A 13,005-nucleotide genomic window follows, 5' to 3' on the forward strand; every position below is an offset into this window, starting at 1 on the left:
CTACCCGAACTGAACGTGACCGCCGCATCACTACTGGAACGCAATGCGTGACATATACTGCTATGATGTATACAAGAACATCAGTCCCAATCCATTGTAATTGAAGTGATCTCTTTGCAACTTATCGCATCCTGGGCAGATGATACGCTCTTGGCCCGCCCTATCAACATCACAAGAATTTCTATTAGCAACACATGAGGATTTGATTACTGTGCCTCCCAATATCTTGCGAACCGCCAGCAAGGCTCATATGTAGGCCATTTTGCGTTTCTCCAACTTGCAGGTGATCGCTTGAGGCCCATTGCTAGCCAGAGTGTTATGTTGTTCCATATCTCCTGGTTAGTTTGATGTTTTTTAACAGGGTAACCTTTCCATGGTTATGCTGAAAAGTCATGGGATGTTGTAGTAATAGTAGCCCTTTTCCACTCTTCAGTTCGAAGAGCTTCGCGCCATTCGCGAAGTATCTGCCAGTCTGAGGGACGCCATTTGTAATCGCTATCTCCGTGCCAATCTTTTGCCGAAATGGCTTCTTCGAGAAGTCGGTGGAGGATGTTGACAGAGTCGTAACCTTTCTGAGAAAGGACAAACAAGCAAAACATGGGACATGTTGATGGCCATGAAGATAACCGGATCGCGAGCATGGAATCTCCATTTTGTGTACCCTGCCCTGAAGCTGGAAGTATTGACGGAAGATGACTTTCGGAATTTGAGTCGATCTGCGAGAGTCCACCACAGCAAGTGACATGGTGTATATCGATATCGCCAAGACGCATACGAGCTGCAAGGCCCATGAGAGTCTCAGATGCATTTTCGGGAAGATTAGTCTGTGCAAACAATGTCCAGTCGAGGCCCACGTTATCGATTCTAGGTTGCAAAACCATGCTCACGCCTTGCAGAGCACACCGAACTGATTCTCTACCTTGAATGTTACGACTATGTAGGATAGCACTTTTGAAGTCTATCGTTCCCAGGCGCTCCAGTGTATCATTCTCGCCCCCATATGTTGGTAGACAGGCGATATTAGCTGTCGTAGCCGGTTCCAGGGTCAATTGTCTCCATAATATGCAGTTTAGTACTCTCTTGATTTGCCATGTTGACTGATCACAGTATGTCTGGCAGAACAATGTTGCTTGAAGAGGGCCCCTAAGATCAAGTGTCGGGTTTGGAGCGAAATTCACTGTCCAGAGAGTTGCCAGTTCATTGAGCTGTTCCGGAAGTATAGGAAGCGCCCAAGAAGATAGGGTACGAGATAACAACAGATCATCATCATCATCTTCCACTTCAGTTGATTGTCCAATATCAGTGTCACACCTCTGGGCATCATAACATCGGAATTCGAAATGTATGATGTCTGAGTGGCGTATGCTTCCAAGCTTGGTCCACGAGGGTGAGCAGTTTTGGCCAACTGCCCACTGGAGAAAAGTGTGAGAACGTGCATCCCTGAGGACTATGACTTCCTGGTCTTCGTACTGGTGAGATTGATAACCATCTTCCTGGGCAAGTCCTATGGAACGCTCTGTAGCAACCAAACCTTCATCAATTTGCATCTGATCGAGGTCCTGTATGGTTGGAGCAGGGCTTGTTACGGACGATAATGAGATAGAATGGCGAAACCGATCGGTAGATGCTGGGGAGAGATCACGAATACCTGTGATAGAGTCCAGAATGAGTTCTCTGATAGTTGGCCGGTAGACATCTCGGGCCCATGACCATATGTAGTCAACGATAAGCAATAATTGTAGTGCGCCGTCTTGAGATTGTATCGTCCCTTGCCATAGATCGTATATTCTCTGGGATCTTTGTATGAGCACAATCTCGACCTTACACTTTAGGTTGTAACTTACTACTTTTCCATGCTCTTGAGAACCCGCGTGTAGGCGCCATTGCTCACCCTGATATGCAAAAAACCACACCAAGCAAGGCTCACAAGATGAGCTACGATTACCAAGGTCATATTGAGCTTTCAAAAGCCGACGAACCGGAAAGGCGGTCTGATACTGAATTGATCGAAAACCTGGGACAACCCCCCCTTTCTTCGCTTCTACTATGAGAAACGGTAACAATATTCCCCTTCCTGTGACTGGAAAGTAGGAGTAATTCTGGGGCATATTTGATGGGGCCCTTAATCCAATTACTCGATCTGGCTTCATGGAGATATTGAAATTTTGGAGATCATCTCCCAATGCGTGGGTAATGACTTCGTCCTTGGCAAACCGGAATATGGTTCCATTCTCATCATCACTTCTTATTCAGCGCATTCATCAGAAAGGACATTGAGGAGGCATTACCTGTTTTCTGTCCTTACTTCGACTCGTCTGTTCTTGCAAAAACACATCCTTCTTAGATGTCGTTTTGAATTGAGCTTGATTTGGTTCTCTTCGTGTAGGCACTCTGCCTCGTGGTCCGATTTCCATAATTCATTGTTGCAATTTCCACTTGGTTCGTAGGTCAGTGTTATTGTTACAGAAATTTGACAACTTTAATGCATACCAGATGACAAGTTTGTCAAATCTCTCCAATATTGGATGTTCAAGCTCGCGCCAAGTGGCTTCGTTGGTGTTGACATCATCGAGCAGTTCCTTTGCCTTACGCCGCAAGTAATTGACACGTTTTTGGAAAGTCTCCCTTCGATTGATGGAAACATGTTTGTTGTCTTTATAGTCGTCATACTGTGTAAACTGAATGGACCGGATGGCCTGAAAATGGTGCTTGTGTTCATTAGGCCACAATTTTGGTGGCGTTGGTCCCTCGAACCGAATGCCATGCTCGTAGGCTTTTCGACGCAAGTCCACTTTGGAAAGCTGATCCTTTTTCGGTGGCATCGTCGATATTTGCTTGATCAGTCACTTTGGGATCGTGAAAACGGACATTTTAGACGTCTGTGAGTACTTTATGAGTACATTCTGTGGGAGCCTGCGATTTGTTCAATGACACCAGTGGCGCAGCACATATGAACATCCCTGTAATCCTGGTAGCCCCTGCATAAGGCATAATTACATGGATCGCAGCATCGACTGCAGTACGCTGAGGCGCTTAGATAGGCACGCGTCTTGCTGGGAAGACTGATAAGCGCCGCAACTTGCCCTTGACACACTCCGCCCACTAGACGTTGTACAATGACAGGCAGCAGCTGGAACCCAGCGCATAGCCCTCACTGGCGTGTCAGTATTGTCGCATGATGTACGGAGTCTGCTACGAATGTCCCTATCTAGCTGCTCACCGGGCTCTGCATTCCCCTTGTTTTGATTCGATGTAAGCCTCAATCAGCCGCTTTACACAGTGGAGCGAAGGTACAGTGGCACTATACGTGGTGTAGCTAAACCCACAAGAATGCATTTATGTTGCAGGTTGTTTTTAGAGACATCAATCAATCCAGTTTTACAAATGCTGTTGAAATACAAATAGCAATGGGTATAGGTTGACAAACTACTCCGGAGACATTCATCTGAATTGTGTCTCTTAACAGAGAACCAGGGCTTTGATCACATATTTTGGAGTCACATTGGAACATCCGCCATTCCCAAGACTATGGTATTCAACCATTGCCTTTTTCTTTGAGTACGCCCGGAGACCTGGGCAGAGAGACAACCTGACCACATTTGCTATGGCAACAGACCCTGCGTGCTTGGTCTCCATCTCATTTTGGCTGTATGTCGAGCCGATTGCAGGCCATACCGACTCATAGTCCTCAGTGCCAACCAGGGAATCTGATCGAATTTGTACTGCCAGACTCAATACGCGATCCAGCGAGGATTTCAATTTTCTGGTTGCGTTGCGCTCCAGTGGCTGTTGGAAGAGAGGTTGGAGGGCATGTAGCAAACGGGTAGTATACGTCTCGCTCATGTTCCGAACGATCACATCCCTGAAGCTTTGTTCGTCGACTATGGATCGATGCACAGCGATATCCAAATTACAAAGGCTTTCGTAACCACCTACTAGATATTAGTGTATATGAACAATAGGTAGTGGCCATATCGGCACTTACATAAGGTAGCAATGTGATCACGATACTTCTGTAACAGCGGTGAATCTTTCAAACTATGGATACGATACTCGCTTCCAAAGATCCAAGAATGGATTGCCGCTCCCGTAAGAGCTTGAACGAGATCATACAACGTCAATGCAGGGAGACTGTCTGCCATTTTCTGGAATCCGCCTAGGCCGTCAGTGCCAAAAATGATTGATAACAGACCATCTAGATCTGTAGATTCGCCATAAAGATGCTTGATTGATAGCTTGTCTGCATCATTCAGAACCAGGATTGTAGGGATTTGGTCTTTCATCATCTGAAACCTCGAAATGAATTGTTGCGCGTTCAACGTCTCATCTGGAAAATTGCCAATGTAGAGGTACCGCTCCAGATTCGCCCGATCATCGAGCTGTTTCTTCAGGTTGCTGATCTGTCGTATGTTTTGTTGCAAGACATTCGAAACATCCTCTGGTACATATCTCAAGCTCTCCATCTGTCGCCTCTCTTTTTTTAGGTCTTCGCATTTATGTTCAGCTTCTTCGCAGCGCCGTTTATAGTGTACCATTGCAGAGATCATATCCATGTCGTCGATCTCAGTGGACATAGCAAGTGAACGAGGACTTCTGGTCATATAATGGCTCCTTCGATCAATCTTTTCGTTCATTGATCTTGCAGTGTGAGCGACTGATGTTGACTGCATAGCTAGCTTCTCGCCTGAAAACGGGACGGTAGTAGTGGGTTCCCTTGTTGGAGGCGATGAAAATGGAGAGTGGTATGAATTGTGATCAGTCTTGGTCCTTGCGGGAATAACTATGGACTGAACTGTCTGAGGTTTAGGTGTCGATGTAGTACTTTGTCTAGCCTGACTTTCCGTATTAGCAGTTATACCCTAGTCGTCGTAAACTGAAACCTTACTTTAGGATACGTACTCTTCTCAAGCGATACGTCTTTTTTTACCGCATTTGTACGACTCTTTCCTGTGTTGAATTTTGCGGATGGTCTCGCAGGCCCGGAGTTTCTATGGTGTCCACGGTGTTTCTCCACTCGAGCTAAAGATCGTCGACAACGCGGTGCGTGCAACGCCTTTTGTAGGCGGATTGTACGCAGCTGTTCTTTTATGAGGCTCTTCAACTCCGGACTAAGAGTCCGTATCTCGGAGCTGCCGTGAAGGAAGAGCAGATCGATGTTATGCTGGGGAAATTCGTACCCAGGTTGAAACTCCGTCCAAAGTTGCTTCCTGATTTGCTCTACAGTGTACCGGCTCCCCAAACTCTTAGAAAGCTGGCCAAGCAGTTCATATGTGTACTCGTCATAATCTTCATCCTGTAATGACCTTGTCTTGGGCCCTTCAACCAAGAAATCGAGGTTTGCCAGAAGTTCAACTACGTCTGGGCAAGACATCAAAGACTTCGAACAACTGTGAATAACGGGTACGGAAAAAATCAAGCGCTTTAGAGAAGACGGGAAATCGAATACTAGATCGACAAAATGGAACAGGCTTTACAAGAGAAGGTTAAGTATCCTCCGAGACTGGGTGCTTGGTCAAATATGGGACTTGCGCTTAGCAAGGAGTGATGGCGGCACGGGAAAAGGGGTTGTCCTATTTTGGAGAGTGCATGGGAATGGAGGGGAGCGATTGGTTGTCGTAGTTGCATCTCGGTAGGGTTAATCTAATGCCAAGCAGGCGGCAAGGCTGACTACCTTTTGTGAAACAGAATCCGCCTCGCGCCCTGTTGCGCCACGCCAGCTCGTAGTGCTTTTGCAGCATTTCGAATGTAGTGAGACCTTGAAGTTGAGCTTGAACCGCACTCAACAGAATACATTACACTGTGTTGACCTTTTTCTCAGCTCTACTTGTACAATTCTTCATTCGAGCGTAGGTCCTGGGTTCAGATCTATATATCGTATCGCTTTCTCTTTCTACGCTTTAGCAATTGTCACTTACCTTCACAGGAACAACATGCCTCCTGCAACGAGAAGTTCCAAGATCATATTCAGTCAAATTGATCCCGGTCCAGAACCGTCGTACGAAGACGTCACTCAGGACACAGATGTTGAGATGACCATAGAAGAAGAGGGAGAGAACATCAATGAGGATTACGAGATGGAACACGATCCTGTCAGCAACATTCAAGAGGATCGAATGATCATTGCTATCGATTTCGGCACGACGTTCTCTTCTGTTGCGTACACTGTCGTACCGAAGGGTACGCCGCCAGAAAGAGTCGATATACGCCAGGTGAGATGCATCGGCAACTATCCAGGCTACGAACCTCCTCCTGGTGTACTGGATTTCAGACAAGATGTCCCAACTGAATTGTGGTACGATGATGGACAAGTAGAAAGTCGGAGGCAACGCTTTTCCAACGGGGTCGATCGTGCTGGAAACCCGGAGAGTGAAATTGAGGAATCCTCTAGCAGTGATGACGATGATGCCGAGGACGGGCAGTCACAATCACCATTCGATGATGATGGTGGGTTGGAAGCGCGCGCGAATATACGACACCGAGATTTTCGCAGAACTCCTGCCACACAGTACTGGGGTTACGGAGTCCAGCACAAGCTTAGCACGATGAACATCCCTAGAGATGAAGCACGACCACTCACTAGATTCAAGCTCAACCTTGGTCACGGTATAGAAACTGACGACGTTCGGACTGATATCAGGACAGCTCTGAAAGCTTTGAAGAGAAAAGGGATCATCCAGAACGACACGGATATCTACACGCACTATCTCACACACCTACTAAGACACACAAAGGAACAGCTTCTTTCTTCCAATGAGCTCCAACAAGATATGCTCATCCAATTTGTCTTGTGTGTGCCTGCCAAATGGCCTGTGAGCGCATGTCGAACCATGCAGGCCGCACTGGAAGGGGCTGTGATGGACGTCGGCCTGAGTGAGCGGGACGGTCATACCGTGCGCAATCTCTTCATGATTTCGGAGCCAGAGGCTGCTGCTGAATGTATTCTTGCTGAGGCAAGAAGTGAGGTTTTTGTAGGTAGTGTTCTATCATTTGTTAACGATTCTACTAACTATAACGCATAGCGTAACGAAACGGTCGTCATTGTTGACGCTGGAGGAGGCACAGTCGATGCCGTAACGTACAAGTGCGAGAACAGTGATCCCTTGCGCTTGTCTGCGGAGGTTGTTAGCCCAGATAGTGAGTACTTCCGATAGGTTTTCCTCTTTGGTACGTCATCTATCAATGTAGGCTAAGCGTTGTAGGTCGATTATGTGGTGCGAGTTACATAAACGAAAGGTTTGAGAAGAAGCTACTGCATAAACTTGCCAGCGAAGTCTATCTGGTTAAGAACGGAAAAACTTTGAAAAGTATTGTACAGGCCAGAACCACTATCTTTGAAAACTATCAGAAGAGAATCATTGACATCACGAAACGTGAAGCCCCCTTAGCTCCAATCTGGATCGATGATCTTAGGGAGAATCGGAGAAAACACTTCTTCCAAAACGTTCTAGAGCTGAAGCGGTAAGTTTGGAGGATCCATTTGATGTGTCCATATACTGAAATTCTAGCAGAAAAACAATGAGTGGGTTCTTCGAGGATTCGCTGGCAGGCGTGAAGGAGGTTCTCGAGAACCAGTTGGAGCTGGCAGAAAGCAAGAATCATCGCGTCGAGAAGATTATCCTGACTGGCGGTTTTAGCCAATCCCCATCTTTGCAAAGCTACCTGCGAACCTATCTTGCGGGACGAATGAATATCAGAGGCTGGAAGATTGATTTGATTGTTCCGCAAAACCCGTCAGTCATTCTCTGATCCTGACTATCACGTCGATGAAGAGCGAACTGACAAGCTCATAGGTCAACAGCAGTAGCAAGAGGCGCAGTTCTTCGAGCACTCAACAAGAGGTTTGGACCGAGCCGGATTACCCAATGCAGCTATGGAATTCTCGTCAGCGAACCGTATGAGCCTGATAGTATAGAAGCACATCGTCAAACAAGATGTCGCATCAATAAAGCCGATGGCGAAAAATATGTCGATGAAACGATCCGATGGGTAATCCGCGCTGTAAGTGACCTCAAAGTCGTATAATGATATGATTGACTTACTGTGTGTTAGGGTGAGAGAGTGGAGAATATGCAAACGTTTACGTTTGACGTGAGACATACCTTTCCGTTGACAAGGAAGAAGCTTGTGTGCGCTGAGCAACTGTGGATGTCTGATCTCAAACATTCAGACCACTACAGAAAGACGCATCCCTTGAACAAAGGTAAGCTCTAGTTGCTCTGTGTTTCACCTATCTAATTATGAGATAGGGGCCGAGTTGATTGGATCAATTGAGGCGAACTTGACCTTTTTGAAGGAAGACGGCCTGATCCAGCCCCAGCAGCCATCTGAATTCAGCACCCATTTCGGCTCACAGAAATGGTATTGGGAGGTTTACTACGAGGTGGCCATGATCGTTGAAGGTCGAAGTATTCGCTTTGAAGCAAGATGGCCAGTGAAAGGCAATCTGCAACACGGGCAACATCAAAAGGTGCTTGTGATGAAGCTTGTTGGCATTGCTGCGGCGTTTGCACCTGGCACTGCTTAGATGGAGTAGTATTTAAGCTGTGTTCGACGTTGTATGCCTATGAGAGAGTATTTACAATATTCCTTTAGTTGTACTTGCACACAGAACTGTTCATAGTTCCAGCAACCATATGTCACAGAGCACGGGTTTGTGCTTTTTGTTGATTGGCGGATGTCGCTGACGAAGTTCAAAAACAGCTGGCAGCGTTCCCACACGGCATCTCCTAACATCATTCCTCCTCTCTCTTGATCAAGACGCCCCCATCTTCATCCTCGTCGTCACTTGCATACGCTATCCCAGCCTGCTTGTTATGGTAGTCGTTCTTATATGGCGTGCATCCATCCTCTTGGTTAACGTAGCTCAGCATGGACGTGTTCGACTTCAAAGTCTCTGGAAAATTATGTGTTGCATTCTCGAGAGCGTCGAGCAAAACACCTCCGACCCAGTCGTCTTCATCGGACTCATCCTGCTCATGTTTGAGGATCGGATGTGCAGCCATGTTGTGGTTTAGAGGTTCGTCATCGGCTTGTGCGTCCATGTCGGAGTGGTCGAGTTCTTCATCAGCCAGATCCTGAACACCGTGCGCCAATTTTTCCCTTTTTGCCTGATTCTTGGTTGGGAAGTCGTACAGGCTCTTGTTCTGCCGCCATAGCCATTCATCGATCCAATCTTGACCACTCGCTCTATAGATTTGGGGTACGTCGTCGATGGTCTTGAGTAACTCTGTAACATTGGCGCCGTGGATTGCTGTTTTTATCACACCGGATAGCTCGGTGTTTGCATGCGCGGCTCGATCGGCAGCCTCATCCGCCAATCTGACAGCCTTGCTCTTGACGTGACCCTTGTTCTTGAGCCACACCAATTCGACCTCAACACCATGCTTAACCAGCCAGTCCGAGCGCTCGTAAAGATCGAGGAGCGCGAATCTGTCCCCGAGCATTGGACCGAGCGAAGTATACTTCTGTTTGTGCAGACTGCTTATCATGCCTGGAGAATGCGTGAAAATCCTCACAACTTTCAGGCTCTTTCCTTCTTTGACCTTATCTACGGCAAGGCCCAAGGCAACAGCGACACCGAATGCTTGAGCATCAGAAATAGTACCTGTGTTATAGCCTATTGGGTATTCTGCTTCTTGCCATCGTCCAGAGCCCAAAGCCTTTTCTTGCCAGACAACACCTACGCCCATGTAGCCCAACTGTGCGCTGCCTGAAGTCCAGTAAATCGCAGCACGACCCGCCTCGGAAAGATTGCTTATGTCAGACAGGTTTGCAGGATCTTGGCTGCTCGCATCCTGAGGGTTGTGGGTAAGTTTGCCTTTAAAAGCGCGTCCCGTTCCAACGATAGCATCATGTAGTCGATGGAGTCTATCGTTCCGCTCGGTAAGCATCTGCCGTCTCTCGGGGCGCGTTATGGAAAAAGGCTTTGGTCGTCTGGGAAGGAGCTGCCGGTTGCGATACTTTGGTTGACCAGTACTCCATTGAGTAGGTCCGTCGCGACTTTTTGCAGTTGATCGCTGCTTTGCGGCCATGCTGTGAACAGTGAAGGCTGTTGACTTGCGGGTTGAGTGTTCAGGTGAGAGCGCTGAGTGTAAGCTGAAAGTGGGGAAAGGACGTGTTGCAGGGTCCAATGATCACTTGCACCCGACACTTGGCGGTCGACATTTGGTTTGCATAAGATGCATTGTAGGTGTTGATAAACGTGGAAGAGGAACGGAAGAAAGACGTTGCCTTTGTTTGTGGCAATGCGATGATAAACGGGAGACTGGGGCCAGCGTGAGTGAGAAAGCAACAAGATGAAGCAACCCACATCTGACCAGATCGTGCACCCTGGGATACACACACAACGATTTAGCTCCATTGCACTTCTCATAGCCTTGCCAAAAGTTGTGATTCTTGAATTGGGTATATTTCTTCCTCCTACCTTCTGCTTCAACGCTCGCACCCTATCCACAAACCACACCGTCCTTGGGCACTTCGACTACCTCATCCGTGTTCAGCGCCTCTTTCTCCACTCGTCCGCCAGGCTCCAACCCCGCTTTCCTGACCTCCTCAGCCTCTAGCTCTTGTTTTCTTTTATCTTTCTTACTGAGCTGCATACTCCCCTTCTCGATAGCTTCCTTGGGTAACGGACGAACGTAAGGTTGGCAGACCCAGTATGGTCTTTTGCATCGCGCCACCGTGGCCAGGGAGGATTCGTAAGGGTCAAGGTTTGCGACAACTTCCTCGGTGGTACTTGAATCGGATTCTGTGACAGGCTCTTGCTCATATTTGATGATGCCTTCTTTGACGGCTTTCTCGGCGAGCGCAAGGACGTTTTCAAAGGCTTCGATGTCGCCGGTTCGCGACCGCGCGAGGGCGTCCCGTACGTTGTGGTGCTCTGCGACGAGAGGGCGGAGGAGGTGGAAGAGATGCGCTTGCATGGCTGTCAAGTTTGGGTTCTTTTTCTCTGGCTGTTTCTTCCCATTCCCCTTCTTCTCCATCTGCTTCTGTTTCTTTCTTGGTGGTCCTTCTTCCTCGTCTTCAACTTCCTCATTTGGTGGTTCTGGTTCCTGAGTCTCCCCCGGGATCCATAGCGGTCTGCGTTTGGGCGGTTGCTGACCCAGCGCGTACTTGTGGATGATGTCCATATATCGGCGCATTACAGCATCGACCCGGTAACCACCTTTCCCATTCCTGTCGCGCCAATACTCTCGTCCTTCCTCGCCAGGTGGGGGTGCTGGCCCGAAGATAGTGGGGTCATAGAGATTCCCCTCTGCGCTCATGACAGCGTCTGCGCCGGTTACTTCGAGACACGTCTGAATATCCTCATGCTGGAGGATATTGCCATTTGCGAATATGACAGTTCCTTTGGGCAAACTCTCTCTCAAGTAGCGGATCATGGCCCAGTCCGCCAGCCCAGTGTTGTGCCCCTTCTGCTCTCTCCGCCGGCCATGTACAGTGATGATGCTAGCGCCCGCGTCGAGCAGCGTTTTCGCATATGCCAGCGTCTTCTCCCGCGTCTCGAGTACGCGCATCTTCGCCGTGATGGGAATATCGAGTTCCTCATGCACTTTCCGTATCATGCTGGCGATCAGCCCCCAATCTTCCTGTAAGAAAGCGCCGTATTTCCCACGCTTGGCAATGCCCTGCGGACAGCCTAGATTCAGGTCGACGGCATCGCAAAAGGGCGCCACGTGCTTTGCCGCGTTGAGCAGGTCATGTGGGTCGTTCGAGCAGAACTGCACCGTGAGCGGTCTGTCAAAGGCCGGATTGCCGTCGAGATGTCGCTCAGAGTCGGGCAGCTGGGAGACGTGGTATGTGTCGGCGGGCGAGGGGATGGTAGACTTGAGAGGCTGGAAGTGGGCATCGCGGTACTGGCTCTTCTCTGCGAACATCTTGGAGTGGAACATGGGAGAGTAGGCTAGGAGGTCCTTCTGTTGGGCCTTGGGGAGGAAGGAGCGCGAGAGCAAGCGCCAGGCCTGTGTAGGACGTGACGTCAGTAGAGGATGCGGCGGCGGCGAGGAGAAGAGGGCTGAAGAGACATACGAACTCGGACTGCTCAACCATAGGCGCAAGCACGAGCTTTGGACTCCCAATGCTCTCGTAGAAGGCCCGCCCATGTAGTTTGGCCTTGTTCCCATGTCCGTTTGCTGCCCCATCCTTCTCCGCTGTGTCCTCGTGCGCCTGCTGCGTATTGGCCTCGGTGGCCATGACTGCAAAAAGCCGTCGCGGGGCCCCGACAACTCTCCTGGGGGCTATCGTGCCCCCAAAAACCTTGGGGACAAGGAAGCGTATGATTACAAGCGAAATGCGAGCCTGGATTGTCCCGTGATCAATCGCAGGGTGGCGCCTGTTCACAGGCGAAGATGTTGCACCGAAGAGGTCATCGCAGACAAAAAGTGCGCCATCCGAGACCCAAAACTTTTGGCCAATCGGAGCACGAGGCTGCCTTTGTATCAGGTTACACCATCGTTTTCTTCGTCGTGCACCTGTTGTTCTTGCCTTTGCAACACTCGCTCGCTCCAGCCAACTCTCCATCCTACTTGCATCTTCGTCTGGTCTTGCAGTGTCTGCTAGGTGGTTGCAGGAGTCAAGTCACGTATCTGTCACCGAAAACGACAAGATTATCCCAAGTCTGATTGGCTCACCACCACGACATCAAGGTGCTTGAAAATCTTATCAATCGATTGTTCTCATCTTCATTCTTGAAGCTCGTCACTCAACCATGACCGGCACTCAATCTATACACATGCCATAGGAACCCTAACTCCAAATGTCGCGAAACGCCAGGAGCCAAATTAGCTCGACTCACAATCACCATTCACCGCCCAGCAAAATAAATCATATCAAGCGCCCATCAGCAATGTTTTCCCTACAACCTCGCGTTGCGGCCGTTTGACCGAAAACCTAGCATGCCCAAAAATGCAGTCGGCAATCACTAATTGCACGTCCGCTCGGCCGTAGCATACCTCGTTTTACAGTAGAGGAAGCTCATATCTATGAGTCGCCATGAGAAGTGGCAAA

At 48.8% G+C, this 13,005-nt stretch overlaps 5 protein-coding genes across 5 annotated transcripts; 1 reads left to right on the forward strand and 4 right to left on the reverse strand.

Annotated features, from left to right (window-relative positions):
• Positions 1-3: 3 nt before the first annotated feature.
• On the reverse strand, positions 4-2,875 carry P153DRAFT_400764 (uncharacterized protein). The gene is made up of 4 exons (XM_033671851.1): positions 2,491-2,875; positions 2,289-2,435; positions 1,845-2,241; positions 4-1,790 (listed from the first exon to the last, which is right to left on the reverse strand). The coding sequence occupies exons 1-4, from the start codon at positions 2,820-2,822 to the stop codon at positions 378-380; spliced, it is 2,289 nt and encodes a 762-aa protein (XP_033519068.1). The 5' UTR covers positions 2,823-2,875; the 3' UTR covers positions 4-377.
• Positions 2,876-3,312: 437 nt separating this feature from the next.
• P153DRAFT_370595 (uncharacterized protein) lies at positions 3,313-5,469 on the reverse strand. The gene is made up of 3 exons (XM_033669075.1): positions 4,886-5,469; positions 3,986-4,832; positions 3,313-3,932 (listed from the first exon to the last, which is right to left on the reverse strand). Exons 1-3 carry the CDS (start codon positions 5,369-5,371, stop codon positions 3,460-3,462), a joined length of 1,806 nt encoding a protein of 601 aa, XP_033519069.1. The 5' UTR covers positions 5,372-5,469; the 3' UTR covers positions 3,313-3,459.
• A 313-nt stretch (positions 5,470-5,782) lies between these two features.
• P153DRAFT_325969 (uncharacterized protein) lies at positions 5,783-8,626 on the forward strand. Its single transcript, XM_033665285.1, has 8 exons — positions 5,783-5,874; positions 5,924-6,968; positions 7,020-7,134; positions 7,200-7,458; positions 7,509-7,730; positions 7,791-7,998; positions 8,050-8,200; positions 8,247-8,626. Exons 2-8 carry the CDS (start codon positions 5,931-5,933, stop codon positions 8,522-8,524), a joined length of 2,271 nt encoding a protein of 756 aa, XP_033519070.1. The 5' UTR covers positions 5,783-5,874; positions 5,924-5,930; the 3' UTR covers positions 8,525-8,626.
• A 499-nt stretch (positions 8,627-9,125) lies between these two features.
• P153DRAFT_253058 (uncharacterized protein) lies at positions 9,126-9,908 on the reverse strand (the record flags this gene model as incomplete). The annotated part of the gene is made up of 1 exon (XM_033662737.1): positions 9,126-9,908. A coding segment is annotated over one exon (783 nt), but the record flags the coding sequence as incomplete, so codon positions are not given.
• A 537-nt stretch (positions 9,909-10,445) lies between these two features.
• Positions 10,446-12,192, reverse strand: P153DRAFT_379302 (FMN-linked oxidoreductase; the record flags this gene model as incomplete). The annotated part of the gene is made up of 2 exons (XM_033669855.1): positions 10,446-11,960; positions 12,028-12,192. 2 exons carry the CDS (start codon positions 12,190-12,192, stop codon positions 10,446-10,448), a joined length of 1,680 nt encoding a protein of 559 aa, XP_033519072.1.
• Positions 12,193-13,005: the final 813 nt, after the last annotated feature.

The sequence above is a fragment of the Dothidotthia symphoricarpi genome (genome assembly GCF_010015815.1).
Source record: "Dothidotthia symphoricarpi CBS 119687 unplaced genomic scaffold P153scaffold_22, whole genome shotgun sequence".
NCBI lineage: Eukaryota > Fungi > Ascomycota > Dothideomycetes > Pleosporales > Dothidotthiaceae > Dothidotthia > Dothidotthia symphoricarpi.